Below are 13,544 nucleotides of genomic sequence, written 5' to 3'. Positions count from 1 at the left end.
ACTCCAATCAACCCCCTTTCCATACATTCTAACTCTCTTCAACAGCGAGAAACCAGGCACCCGTTATCCTCAACGTCTTTATTTAGTTGTGCTGCCTTCCCCAGACTTTACACAGCCAAACTCCTGGCGGTGAATGATCAGTCACAGAAAAGCCCCTCTCTCCATACTCCACGTTTCATCCCACAGGTTTCTTATCTTCATCCCCTTTTTGTTATTCAGATTAATTTCTATTGATCTATCTTCAAGTTCATGAAACTTTTCTTTGTATTTCCCAATATGCATTTCTCTATTCAGAGATGTTTTCATCTCAGTAGATATTATTCTCAAATCGATTTTCAATTTGGCTCTTTTTAAATATTTATCCCATTTCTCCGTTGAGATTCCCCAGTGATGATACATGGAATTCACTGGTCTTAACCACAATCCTAGATGAGTGGTCTTATTATAGAGAGCCGCCATGCCTTTGTGATTCATGTACACATACACCCTGTGTTTTAGCTCCTTCTTGACCTTAGAAATTAATAATTAGTGGTCTATTTCATGTAATTGAGAATCAGAACATTCATTGTTTTGTTGAGACATATTTGGGTAATGTTCAAATTTGCAAGAAATTTTAAAAGTAATGAACCCATTCAAGTAAGTTTAAAGCTATTGAATAGAAGGGCAGCAGTGTAATGTGGGTTCCAGTTTTCTGATAACTACTTTTGGACCCCGAGATGATCTACCTAAGTGTTCAAGAAATGAGGAGACCCTGTGGGTAGTACCCAACTTTGCTTTACAGAGTTTTAGGGAAAGTGATGATTTACATTAATTTCTACCAGTGCAAGTGATGATGAATTCTTATAATGCCACTTGGTCAAAAAAAAGTGGGGAGGCAGTAGTGGTGGTGCAATTCTTGGAGCAGGAGAACTTGGCAGGAAATGGTGGTTTTGAGTAAAGGGGTTTCCACATGGGTAAACTGGTTTGCTTCTACTTTGCTGTCAGATCTCCTACACTTAATTTTTTAGCTCACCACTTATCTTTGTCTCTAAGGCTCTCCCCTTTCCCTTTGGGGATCCCTTTGGGATGCTATGTTTAGGTATTTTTGAAGGTTTGCTTCCGAAAACCTAACAGTTTTTTAAAATTTTGCCTCTTGTTGGGTACCACCTAAAGAAATATAAAGTCCTAGAATCTTAGCTGGTAACCAAAAAGCCAAAATATGCATATATACATTGGAACCCCCATTCAGTTGAGTTTGCATGCAAATTTTTAATTCTGAGGTATAGAAGTTTGCTATGTCCATTATTTATCTTGTTTATCCTATCCATTTCAGGCTTTTATTCTTTCTTCCTCCTCTGTCTTTAAGTCTTTATTTCTCCTCTACAGCTACTCAAATATCTTGTGTACATTTTAAACTAGCATTAAAAGCTTAATATAATCCCAAAGAGTTATTTACTCCCTTACATTCTATACATTAATTTTTCTTGTAATCTTTTTCTTCTTTTTTCTAGATGTTCAGAGAATTCCAACTTCTTACAAGAACAGATATTTATAAAAAAACAAAGCACATTTTGGAATCCTATTCAGAAAAGATACTGACTTCTTTTTCAGTGGTGGACAATCCAATCAGTATTGCATTGCAAGAAAAAATGAAACAGCACACAGATGAAGACATGTTGAAACGTTAGTAAACCTGGGGGTGGGGCAATCTCATCTTAGTTATCTGTATAATTTAGGATAATTAGAAAAGCTCTGTTTTGGAAATAAGTAATTCAGTGAAACAACATGCAGGATAAAAAAAATGTCTCGAATAGGAGGAGCTGAGGTATAGAATTAAAAGTACAATTGATATTATAAAATTATATTTAGAAAACTAGTAACCTGTTAATTTCATAATACCAATCACAAGGTAAAGCATACTAAAATCTTCCTGGCTGATGGACAGAGACTACAGGACTCTTATCTTCTCCTGGTCATGACCTGGAGGGCAGAACACGAGATGTTGGTTAAACGATTGTGAAACACTGATGCAAGAAGACTGGTTTATTATCTGTAGAAGCAAATGATTTAAAAAAACAACACCATGTTTTAAGACTGGCTTTTGCTTATTAGTTGGCAAAACCTTATTTTTACTTGGACTTTAAGCACGTTTGTTTTGGCAGATATGAAGATGACAGCCACATGTTTGCTCCTACCAGATGTTTTTGGGGATGATCCCAGCCTGTTTGTCATTGTGAATGAGAAGGTATGCAGTACTTCTGTGATCACTGGGTTTGACATTTTACATCTTCATAAGACAGCTTATTTGAAAACAGGGTGATAGTCTCTTTTGAAATATTGTTTGGTCATATTTACAAATATGCTGCAGTACAACAAGCTCATTTATTGTAATGTTGTGGTTGAAGCATCTTTTAGTATTTAGCTACTTTCCTTATCAGACAGTGGTGACTCTATTATCCATTTTCTCAGGTGCAAGTTTCCACACCCGTGTTAGAAGTCAAAAATCCTTTCAACATTGATGTCTGTGAATTTTCTTTGTATTTAGAAAAAGAGAAGCTCACAAAGGTAGACGACTGTGTTACAGCCTTGGCTGCACTCATAGCTGCCTTCCATGTATTTGGAGTTGAGTGTCCGAGAAGACTGTCCCAAACTCTCAACTTCCTAGAGACACTTATTTTTGATATCCATCGTCCCTACTTTCCTTCTACGAAAGAAAAGATAAAGGCAATAGGATTTCAACATCCAGTTACGTAATGGCATGCCAAATATTGAATCAGAATTGATCTCTAGGACAGCTAAAATTTTATTGAAAAAATTGTTTTGACTTAGCATTGTCATAGAAGTAGTTGTTAGAAAATTGTCTCCAAGATGCAAATGAATCTCATACCTTCTATCTTTATGATTAGATACTGAAAATTCTTTGTGGAATCCTGTAATAAAATACTATGTTAAAGAGCTGTTTGAGTTCTAAGAAATTCCATGGTTCAAGCTACACTTTTTAAAAAAATATTTATTTATTTTGAGAGAGAGTGAGAGAGAGCACGTGCATAAGTGGGAGGGGCAGAGGGAGAAGGAAGGAGAATCTCAAGCAGACTCTGCACTGCGCACGGAGCCCAATGTAGGGCTCGATCTCATGACCCTGAGACCATGACCTGAGCCAAAACCAAGAGTTGGTGCTCAACTGACTGTGACACCCAGGGGCCTCCCAAGCTACACTTTCAAGAGTGCTTTAGTTTTTGAAAAACCCTACACTTCAGATACACTCGACTCCTTTGATTAGCATATGACCCCTTGCAGTTGGCCCAGTGTGCCTACCCTTGGGAGACGTAATACCTGGGGGCTGTACGTTTGTGGCCTATGGGCTCCTCTATGGTCTCAACATGGCTTGGAAACATTTTGATCTCGAACATTCTAAGGAGATACACATACTCCCTAGTTCTTGCCCTAAGCCGACCTGCCTGTGCCAAGCTTTTTGGTTTCTTTCAATCACATTTGTTGAGAACAAAGGCAGCCTCGTTCCTGAGGTCTCCTCACTGATGACGGATCTCACTGGCACAGGTCCTGATCGTCTTCCCTCCCTTGACATACAGTGATGGTCCCACTCATCTCCTCATGCCGTTTCTACTTTCCCCTGGCTTTGATGTGAAGTGTGGGGGATGTGCCCTCGCTGCTGCTCAGGTGTGTTTGGTCTGTAAATATGGACCTGACTTGTCAGTCCCAGAGCCTTCTGGGTACCAGTTTCCTAATTTTTTTTTTTTTTAAGATTTTATTTATTTATTCATGAGAGAGAGACAGAGAGAGGGAGAGAGAGAGAGAGAGAGAGGCAGAGACACAGGTAGAGGGAGAAGCAGGCTCCATGCAGGGAGCCCAACGTGGGACTCGATCCCGGGTCTCCAGGATCACACCCTGGGCCGAAGGTGGCACTAAACCGCTGGGCCACTGGGGCTGCCCATGGGCACCAGTTTCTAGTTTTTGGCTTAGCCCCTTCCTCAACTTGCTCTCCTGCTATCTCAGAAGCCCAGGTCCTGGCTCCTCATGCACCCAGCTCAGAATCTCATGTTGAAATTCCATTTGTTCTGTTCCCAGAGACAGTACCTAAGTACTTCTTAGGTCTGACAAGACTCAGTGCACTCTAAGTATTTTATAAAGACAATGACAACAATGACAACACTACAGTTCTGAGACGCTTCTTGATAATCATCATCACAATATCCACATGACTTATCAGTTTAGACAAAACAGATTGGTGTAGAGGCCAAAGAGCTTTAAGTGTCCTAATGCGTCCATCACAATGCAGTGGGCATTTCTGGGGGTACATCATCAAATTAATTTTTTAAGTTTAAGAAGAAAGGAGCTCACAGGAATTATTGAAAAACTATTTTTCAGGACCTATATCTCTGAAAATACTTATTCTGCAAATACTTATTCTAATGCCTCTTTCTCCGTAAGCACTGATCTTTAAAATGGTAAGTCAGTGAGACAAAAAAATGAAGGTTCGATCAGCTGCCCACCCCACAATGACTGTGCACTAACTGCTTGCATGATGGGGACAGGCGGGGTCGGTGCACTGTCAACCTCACTCAAACCAGTCCTGGGACGTGCCTTTCATTAGAATGTGCCTTTAGTTCCTTACAAACTTTCTTTATTTCTCTACTCTCCCTTTAGTTCCATAATCTGTCTTATTTTCCCTCTCCCAACTGAATTTACCAAATTCTTAAAGCTTCCTTTCCTTGGGAAGCACGCGTTCTCTGCAGCTAAAGGTCAGTGAGAGCCCCTCTCCATTCCCAGAGGTTGGGGAAAGACAGGGGTGGTGCTGCAGGGACATCGCAGAGAGGTTTGGCCCTAAGCACAGCAGCAGACAGGAGTGGAATGTGAGGGCAAATACACGTAAGCTTTACTGTCTCTCCGTGGCACATCTGTCCCCAGGGCTCCGATGGCCCTGCCACTTGGTAAATACTCCTATTGTTGACTCACCTAAGTCTGTTTTCTTTGGAGGCCGAGTCTACTGAATCCAGAAGTTGCAAAATGGCAGCCTGTGGTTATATTTCAACCTGCAGACAGGTCCAATTTGACTTACACAGTGTTTGTAATCTTTAAAAAAATCTCTTATTAAAAAAAAAAATCTCTTATTTACTTACTTACTTACTTATGTACTGCCATTCTTTCCATCGCCTGGGACATAGTTTGACAATTTTGAATCCAGTGAATTCATTACAGAACGAGGTAATGCCCAAATCTTCAACATTGGTTCTGCTCTCATTTGCCTGTTTAACAAGCTTTCTAAAAAAAAAAAACAAAAAAACAAAAAAACAAAAAAAACATACGTATGTAAAAAAAAGCATCTGCAATTAAGATTTTATTTCATTCATGTCAGATATAACAGTGCAACTCGAATGTACAAATTCTGAACAAAACATTAAAAAAAAACCCAACAATGAAAAATTTATCTAAGTGGATTCATGCAAAGAAATGAAAGGGACACTGTAGATGCCATGCCCTTTTGAATTATAACAAATGCAAAGGCCTGCTAATAGACTTCCTACGGGGTACATCAAAGGAAGTCCTACATCAGAAAAAATGAGGGCAACTAAGAAGAGAGGTGGGACTTGCCCCAGAATTCAGACAGCATGCTACAAACGTGCTTCCTACTTTTATAATAGCTCTCGAATAAATGGCCAATCCTAGAAGTGGACGTTACATCCAAAGCCTGATAAAATCATTGACCTTTTGTGTTGGAAAGGCATTCTCACAAAAGAAACACGACTGCTATCAGTTCATAGGTAATCAAGGGCTTTCATCTAAAGTGCATCTGTACATTTATAAAACTTCGGTGAACCCTTCTAGAGAAAGGAATCTTTCTAAAACGGAGGTTCTTGCATAACTGCTTTGGGAAGTTGCCTCCTGGATCTGTGAGCATTTAGAATCTTTGTGTTGACTGGTGTTGCTCGCTCACAACACCCTGCCTCTTCAGTAAAATCCATATACTCTCTCTACAGCCAACCCCAAGAAAACCTCTGGGTCTGGAGGAAGAAGATCCGGGACAGAGCTTTACGGATTAGTGTTTCCAGCAACAGAACGACCCCTTCAGCTCCACAAAGCACCACAGTTCCTTCACCTACAATTAGAGAGAAGCTCAAGATCATCTCATAAATAGTTCAAGATTCTTACAAAGACACCCCCCCCAATAGAACTGCATATTCCTTTGATACCACTGGACTCTTGTAAATACATAGGGCACCACAACGTAGAAGACTGATGCCATTCAAATACATCACCTAATTTATTTATATATTTTATTTTTCAGTTCCATTATTTATATACACGTTTTTGGTAATTATAGTAAAGATGCTGGTGAAAAGTAATTTGTTTAACATTTCATAATACGTGCAAAAGTAAAAACACTGATTTAAGGAAAAGTAATTTCTACCACCGTTCGGCCCCAACAAATTATGACAAGCAGTTAGGCAGTATCATGACTTGCAAAGTTATTGTCAGCATAATGTTGCAATTCAAAATATGGCACAGAATGAACAATACAGGTAACAGTCCCACTGGCCAACGTCAGCCAGGTTTTGACTAATTTGGTATAAGTTGAAGTTGGATTATATAAAAAGGTTTCTGAAAGTACTGAAAAAGAAACAGTGTGCATGAAAGAGAATTCAACAATGTTTACAAAATGCCAAAAGTTCTTACTCTGATCCCCCCTTTTACCATAAATAATTAACGAAGTCCCCTTCCCCCCCACCCCACCCCCAGCCTCAAAAAGATGTACAAAGATAAATTTAGCTCAGTGAACAGAACCGAAGGATGACCGCTGTTAGACAGTACTTGGTTAAAAGCCGAAGCATTTTCATAAGGATTCGTATATACTGTCTCTTGAGGAATATAAATAATCTGATAGCATCGCTCTCGAGTTTTGGAGACTTCTCGCGTAGGAGTTATAACTGTCCTTGTGCTTTGAATAAAACATGAGCTTTAAAGCAGAAAAGCTGATGGTATTCAAAATTCACCATCTTCAAAGTTCATTGTGAGAGTTCTTCTCGGCAGCTTTGAACATCAGGATAGAATTGAAAATTTTGAGAGCAGGGCCCAACTTAATGCTCATAATCTTAACAATGTCTGTTTGGGTCATAAGCAGAAAGGCTTCTCCGTCGATTTGCTAAAATGGGAAGAAAAGACAAAAAAAGATTATGAATTAATTGCATGTGGTGTCGTGACAAATAGCCAAAGTTGAGTTATCAGCTGTCTTCTGAGAGCCACGCGAGAACGGCACAGACAAGAGTTCACGTGTGCGAACATTTCCTGAGTAATGAACCTTTCTTATCTACAATAACCAAATGTGGACTGGAAGCAAAGTAAAAACTCAGTTGTCTGAAAAATCGGCCCACAGGAAATGGAAGATGCCCATATCTCCCTGTGATTACCCTGACTTAGGCAACGAGTCAAGAAGAACTTGGAAGACTCTGGATGCCTCAGATCCAGTTCCCATTCTGGTAGATTTTAGGATGACAGATGAGAAGCAGCACACAGCTGTTTGTGGATATAAACAAAGGAATTCAGGCAGATATGTTGGCTGCATGCTAACATTTTTTTTTAATTAGCTTTCCATAATGAAGAAAAAACCAGTGATAAATAGCATTCATTTTTAGAGTGGCCACGATTACTCTTCATATACTGAAAAAGAGCAGCTACTAACAAGGGCAATCAGACTATTTTTAAAATTTTATAACAAGGGCAAGCAAACGCATCAGTGAAAGTGGCAAATGTGGTGTGAAGAAATGTAGACTGTGCTGGTTCTACTAGGTGGGGCGGCCATGGGAAACATCCTTCCCTTCTCTGGTCTGAGATTAAAATTCTGTGCTAGTACAAGAGAAAGCTTTGAGGCTCAGAGGTACAGCTCTGAAGAAGATGATGTCTGGTTTAGTGGACAGAACAAAGGAATGGTCTTTCCGTAAAATTTTCAGGTTTGGGAGTATTCCACCAACTTTAAAAAAATAATTTGTGTTTCTTTCAGTTTTCCCATTTTACACAAAAAGTAAAATAAATAAATAAATAAATATTTAAAAAATAAAAAAAAGGAAAAGGAAAACACACATTTGCCCTCCGCCTCACACGCAGAGACAGACACATGTAGAGGGAAGATGATGTGAAGACAAAGACAGAAAACCAGCAACAGGCCAAGGAGGGGCCTGAAACAGATCCTCTCTCCCGCCCTCAGAAGGAAGCTACCCTGTCAACACCCAGACTCCTGGCCTGTGGGCCTCCAGGCCTCAGACCCGGGAGATAATACATTTCCACTGCCTAAACTGCAGGTTGGTGGCTCTTGGTCATGGCGGCCGGGGCAAGCCAATTCTGTGAACAGTTCACCAAAGGCTGAAATAATTCAGTGGCTGTGTAAGATTTTCTTCATTTCTCTAAAGATATGACAAATCTGTCAACTCTCTTCATCAGTAAGAACTAGGGATCCCTGGGTGGCGCAGCGGTTTGGCGCCTGCCTGTGGCCCAGGGCGCGATCCTGGAGACCCGGGATCGAATCCCACGTCGGGCTCCCTGCATAGAGCCTGCTTCTCCCTCTGCCTGTGTCTCTGCCTCTCTCTCTCTCTCTCTCTCTGTGACTATCATGAATAAATAAATAAAATCTTAAAAAAAAAAAAAAAAAAGAACTAGGGTCATCCGATGCAACTTTTAAGAATCATTTGGAAACAGTTGTCTAATTCCCAGTAAGGAAACATCCAGCCTGCCGTCTTCAACAAGGAAGAGAAGGCACTCCCCTGTAAATTTCCAAGCAAACACGAGCTCAGTGGCAGGGATAGGAAATGTTCCATCGTATTTTAGGGAGCATTATGTTCTGGTCTCCTCGCTTGCACTGTGACAACCCTCTCATCAAGCAAAGCCGCGCACAGAATCAACGGTCTGGCTGAGGTCCTCCAAGTCATGAATGGAAATGCTGACTGACAGACGGGTTCCCAAAGAGCCCATCACAAAGACAGACTTGTCTCCTAGAACCCTGGGCCCTACTGAGCTTCCCGCGGAAACCCTGTAAGAATGTATCATGACAGACGAATAATGACAGGAAACAGTCTGAGAGAGGCAACGATGGAATCTGAACACCGGAGTCGGGTGAGAAGGGAGGGTGTTCAAGGTTACACGAGGAAGGAAAGGTCACCCTGAGGCCACTATAGCTCACACAGGCTGCTCCAGCGTGCGGCCACACCGGCACGCCGCGTTGGAAGGAAGGAAGCTTAATTTGAGAAAATTCTAAGAACAGCGATCACTGCAAGGTAATAACGGGCTTGTTTTTTGTCGTTGTTGTTATTTTGTTTTTTGCTTTTGTAACGTATATGAACTGGTCTAACTCCAGAGATGAAGTATCTTGCTAAAGGCCCAAATCTCCGAAGGAGGATTTGGAGCTTGGGGTCCTGGCCTTGTATCTCATTGCTCTTTGCACCGTGCACCCTGGTTCCTTCCCCAGGGTTGTAGCTCTGCAGATCACAGGGCCATGCCGTTTGGGAGTCTTCCTCAGAGAGTAAAGGTGCGAGCATGCTCACTCAACAAAGGCTTATTAGACGTTTATCCTATTCCAGACACTCTTCTTGGGGCTGGGCACACAGCAGAGGCTACAACAGATACAGGCAAAAACAAGCAAGGGAGGCAACCAGAACTCTTTGTGAGGTTCACATCCTAGAAGCGGAAGACTGCAAGCAGAACATACAAGAGAGAAGCAAATTAATCAGTAATGAGGTGACATTAATACATTGTACAAGGTGATTGGTGCTCGCACTGAGGACACAGCTCGGTGGGGATGACGGGGCACAGGGGCAAGGATGGATAACTGGGAAGGAGCCGCCCCTGAGAAGAGGGACTGCACCACGTGACCATGCGGAGGAAGAGCCAGGTGTGCCCGGACAATCGAAGAACAGCAAGGGGGCCAGCGTGTGGAAGGGAGGACACAGAGGTCAGGAGGTTCCCACCTCTCTGGAGGGCACGGGGCATTGGACCGCAGGCCCGGGAGGGCTTCTGCTTTCATCCTGACTTACTACTGGAGCGCTACGGATGGAACGCTGACACGACTGCACCTCTCTGGCAGGATGACTCCGGCGAGGCTGGGAAGAGGTCACGGATCGTGGGGGAGCAAAGACAGAAAGAGGGAGACTGGTGAGGAGGCTGCAGCAGTAGCCCTGGTGGGAGAGGACGGCGGCTCAGACCCGAGCGCGGGTGCTGCTGGTGCAGCAGGGAAACAGCCCGAATCCCTACACGTCTTTAAAGTACACTCAATAGGCTCTTCAACAGATTAGACGTGGAGTGTGTTGGAGGGAAGCCAAGCGTGGCTCGCAGAACAGCCATCCTGACACCCGTACGGGGCCTCCTAGAGATGTCACTAGACGTTAGTTGGGCGGGTTTCATGCTTTGCTTCCAGACCTTAAAACCGACACCTGCTAAGCCTGGGAGACATGACTTCCACAAGAATTTAGAGGACGAAGGAATAAAGGGACGAAGCTGTGACTGGTACAGGTGGACCGCGAGCTCACAGGGAGGACGCCGAGGGTACCGGTGCCTGAGGAACATCTCCAGACACAAGACACCACGGAGAGAAAACGCGGTCTGGGAGACAACATAGTTGAATTTGGAATTTTGAATATGAAGATCTTACTAAAAGTAAGTAACAGGGCAAATCCACATGGGTGGTCCGGCTATGAACACGACCAAAAGCACAATCTACAAAATGGATGTAGCATGTGTTTATCTCTAAAAACATCTTATCATTTCTCATGGGTAATGACGACACGACTTCTTTCCAAAGCCAGGACGGCGGCTGCTGGGGGGCGTCTGGATCTGCTCAGCGACTGAAAATCAGGTGAGCCTTGTCCGCGAAGACGCTGGGACTTTAGGAGTCACGAGACTCTCACTCTGAGTAACCAGTGATAGGTCAGCGGAGAAGGGGAAGGGAACCTTCTTCTTTTGAACAAGGATCCGAAACAAGGACGCGGAACGTCAGGCCTTCGCGGGTCTTAAAGGGCACCCGGCCGGGGCACGGCGGCGCCTCATGGGGAAAGGCCGTCCAGGCCCGGCGCTCGGCTTCGTGAGCGCCAACGACACCCCCGCGGGGCTCTGGGTTGGCCGGGCCTCGAGGCGACGCGGTGGCCGGGGCGCCGGGACCCAAGGGCCTCGTGAGGAGGCGCTGGCGGGCCCAGGGCTTCTGTAGGGCCGGTGACAGGTGCCCCCGCGTCCTCAGGCCAGGTTACCCGCAGGAGCCGTAGGGCCGATTCCCCCTGCCCTGAGGAGCCGACCCGGGTGTCAGACCCGCGGGGCTCTCCAGCGACAGCGGTAGTGCTGATGACGATGTTCAGTGACTTTAATCTTGGCGCTGGTAACGTGGCGTTTGAAAGTGAAATAAAGGGAGCTAATTCCACACTACTAAAATAAAGCGTTGCTGGCTCCTATGGGCTACGCACCCGCACGCTGGTAAGGAGGGCGCGTGACCGGCTGCACACGGGCCGGACCCGCAACCCCAGCATCACGGCCTGGGCCGACACCGGGAGTTGGATCCCTGGCCACCGGGTCACCCGGGCCCCACCCACCCCCATTAAAAAAAAAAAGCGTCTAGGCCCCGGCTGTGGAACATCGTAGGATGGTGCGGACGTGTCCAGGGCATCGGATCTTGTATGAAAACACCTTTACGCGAACGACCAAGGCTGCCTCTGGGACTAGGCGCACAGCGAGCCCGCCTCCCCCCCAAGCCCTGCCAGGCCGTCCGGAGGGCCGCGGGCCACTTACTTCATCTTTAAACACCTTTCCGTGCTCTTCACACCCGGGTAAGCTCTGTATGAATTCTGACACCTGTCGAAAGTCAGATAAGAATTCCAGTTTCAGAAAAAAGTCGGAACCTAAGTGCTACAGGCCCAGAACACTCAAGCTACAGGTTTCAGCTGCTTCTCTCTGAGCAGTTCCCCGTCTTCCAGGAAACTAGGCCCCCTGCCCGCCCCCGTCCCCTCATCCCTGTCCCCCCATCCCTGTCCCCCTGTGCCCCCATCCCCATACCCCCATCCTCATCCCCCATCCCCGTCCCCCCATCCCCACCCCCCCTGCCCCTGAAGCCAGGCTCTCTCCCCGTGCAGGGCAGACGTACCTCGTCGGTGCTCCACTTGGAGACCTTACTGGCGGGAATCCCGGCCACGGTGGGGAGCAGTTTGCTCTGCTGCTCCCAGCGCAGCGGCAGGCACGGGATCGGGGACTTGAAGGACAGAAAGACGGCCGATCGACGCTGCGCCTGCTGTGCGCTCGGCTCCTCCCGGGCACCTGGTGACGCAAACACCGGATGCCGTCACTGTCACTGGCTGAGAGGCAGCAGCGGCAGCAGAGCTCCCACCGTGTGTCCCCGACTCCTACCCGCCCCCCTCTACCCACGAAGGAAATGCTGCTCCTGGTGCGCACGGCCTCCGCCCTGGTCCTGGAGGTGACCGGCCATGCTGCTGGCCCCATGGCGACACCTCCTCCCCTCATCGCAGCCCTGCCTCCTTCCAGCCCCCCCTCGCCCACCGCACTTCCTGGGCAGCACCCGAGCCTCTGCGCCCGCTCAGGGTATGGAGCCCTTGCAGCGACACCAGGCGGCGGGCAGGCCCATGCTCCATCACTCCTGTACCTGTGCATGTCACAATCATAGCCACAGCCTTCCGTGCACCTGCCGGGCCTTCTGCACCCAAACCTATTTAACTGCTGTCCTCCCCCAAATAGCCAATTTTTAGCAAATGATTTTACGTCACTGGGACTCATTTGTCGACGATCCTCTCCTTAAGGTCCTCTAGGACGTAAACCCTTTCTGGAAACTACCTCCTCAAAGCCACCAGAAGAAAGGCCCCCCCCTGCACTGATGCCCCTCCACTCCCAGGCCCGCTCACTGCTCCAGTGATCCTTTGAGTCTGGGCTTTCGTGATCTCCGAGAAAATTTTAAGCTACTTTGTATCTCTAAAAATATTTTAGGGGATCCCTGGGTGGCTCAGTGGTTTAGCGCCTGCCTTTGGCCCAGGGCGTGATCCTGGAGTCCCTGGGCCTGCATGGGCTCCCCGCATGGGGCCTGCCTCTCCCTCTGCCTGTGTCTCTGCCTCTCTCTCTCTGTGTCTCTCATGAATAAATAAATACAATCTTAAAAAATAAAATAAAATAAAATAAAAATATTTTATGGGGTTTTTTTGTTGTTGTTTTTTTAAAAGTTAAAAATTGCTTGATTTTTTTATTCCTGGTATCACTACCGCAATTTACAGGGCAAAATGCCTGATGTAATGAAAAGATAAAGACAAAGCTATAGGAACGTCCACCCACGGATGCTACGCTGCATTAACCAAGAGCTGCACCTTCTGCAAACCGTGGCTGCGACGGTCCCGAACAAGGGTTCCTGTTGAGGCCGCAGTAACTTTTCTGACTATGGGTCATCGTCCCTCCTGTGGCGGATTTTTACAGTTCCTCTAATGCGTTCGGGGCGACCGCCTCAAAGTAACCTGCTTCTTTCCTGACAACCCCTCGCTCTCTCTCCTGATAAGAACTGCAGCCCTTTCCTTCTGAATTTTTTT

The 13,544-nt window shown here is 45.7% G+C and overlaps 2 protein-coding genes across 9 annotated transcripts in view; one reads left to right on the top strand and one right to left on the bottom strand.

Annotated features, from left to right (window-relative positions):
• SAMD3 (sterile alpha motif domain containing 3) overlaps window positions 1-2,927 on the top strand; it is a 37,843-nt gene extending 34,916 nt beyond the window's left edge. The window contains 3 exon segments of the mRNA XM_072833922.1: window positions 1,491-1,662; window positions 2,142-2,224; window positions 2,449-2,927. Of these exon segments, the coding sequence (XP_072690023.1) occupies window positions 1,491-1,662; window positions 2,142-2,224; window positions 2,449-2,733 (540 nt within the window). The 3' untranslated portion in view covers window positions 2,734-2,927.
• Window positions 2,928-6,255: 3,328 nt separating this feature from the next.
• The window catches only part of L3MBTL3 (L3MBTL histone methyl-lysine binding protein 3), a 120,795-nt gene continuing 113,506 nt past the window's right edge, over window positions 6,256-13,544 (bottom strand). For all 8 annotated transcript variants that reach the window (XM_072833856.1, XM_072833914.1, XM_072833875.1 and 5 more), the window contains 3 exons: window positions 12,107-12,276; window positions 11,755-11,817; window positions 6,256-7,138 (listed from right to left, as the gene is read on the bottom strand). In XM_072833856.1, the coding sequence (XP_072689957.1) occupies window positions 6,995-7,138; window positions 11,755-11,817; window positions 12,107-12,276 (377 nt within the window). In that variant the 3' untranslated portion in view covers window positions 6,256-6,994. The remainder of the gene's footprint in view (window positions 7,139-11,754; window positions 11,818-12,106; window positions 12,277-13,544) is intronic.

This window comes from Canis lupus, chromosome 1 (genome assembly GCF_048164855.1).
Source record: "Canis lupus baileyi chromosome 1, mCanLup2.hap1, whole genome shotgun sequence".
Taxonomy (NCBI): domain Eukaryota; kingdom Metazoa; phylum Chordata; class Mammalia; order Carnivora; family Canidae; genus Canis; species Canis lupus.
The sequence above is the reverse complement of the archived record's forward strand: the minus strand, read 5'-3'. Positions and strand labels throughout refer to the sequence as shown.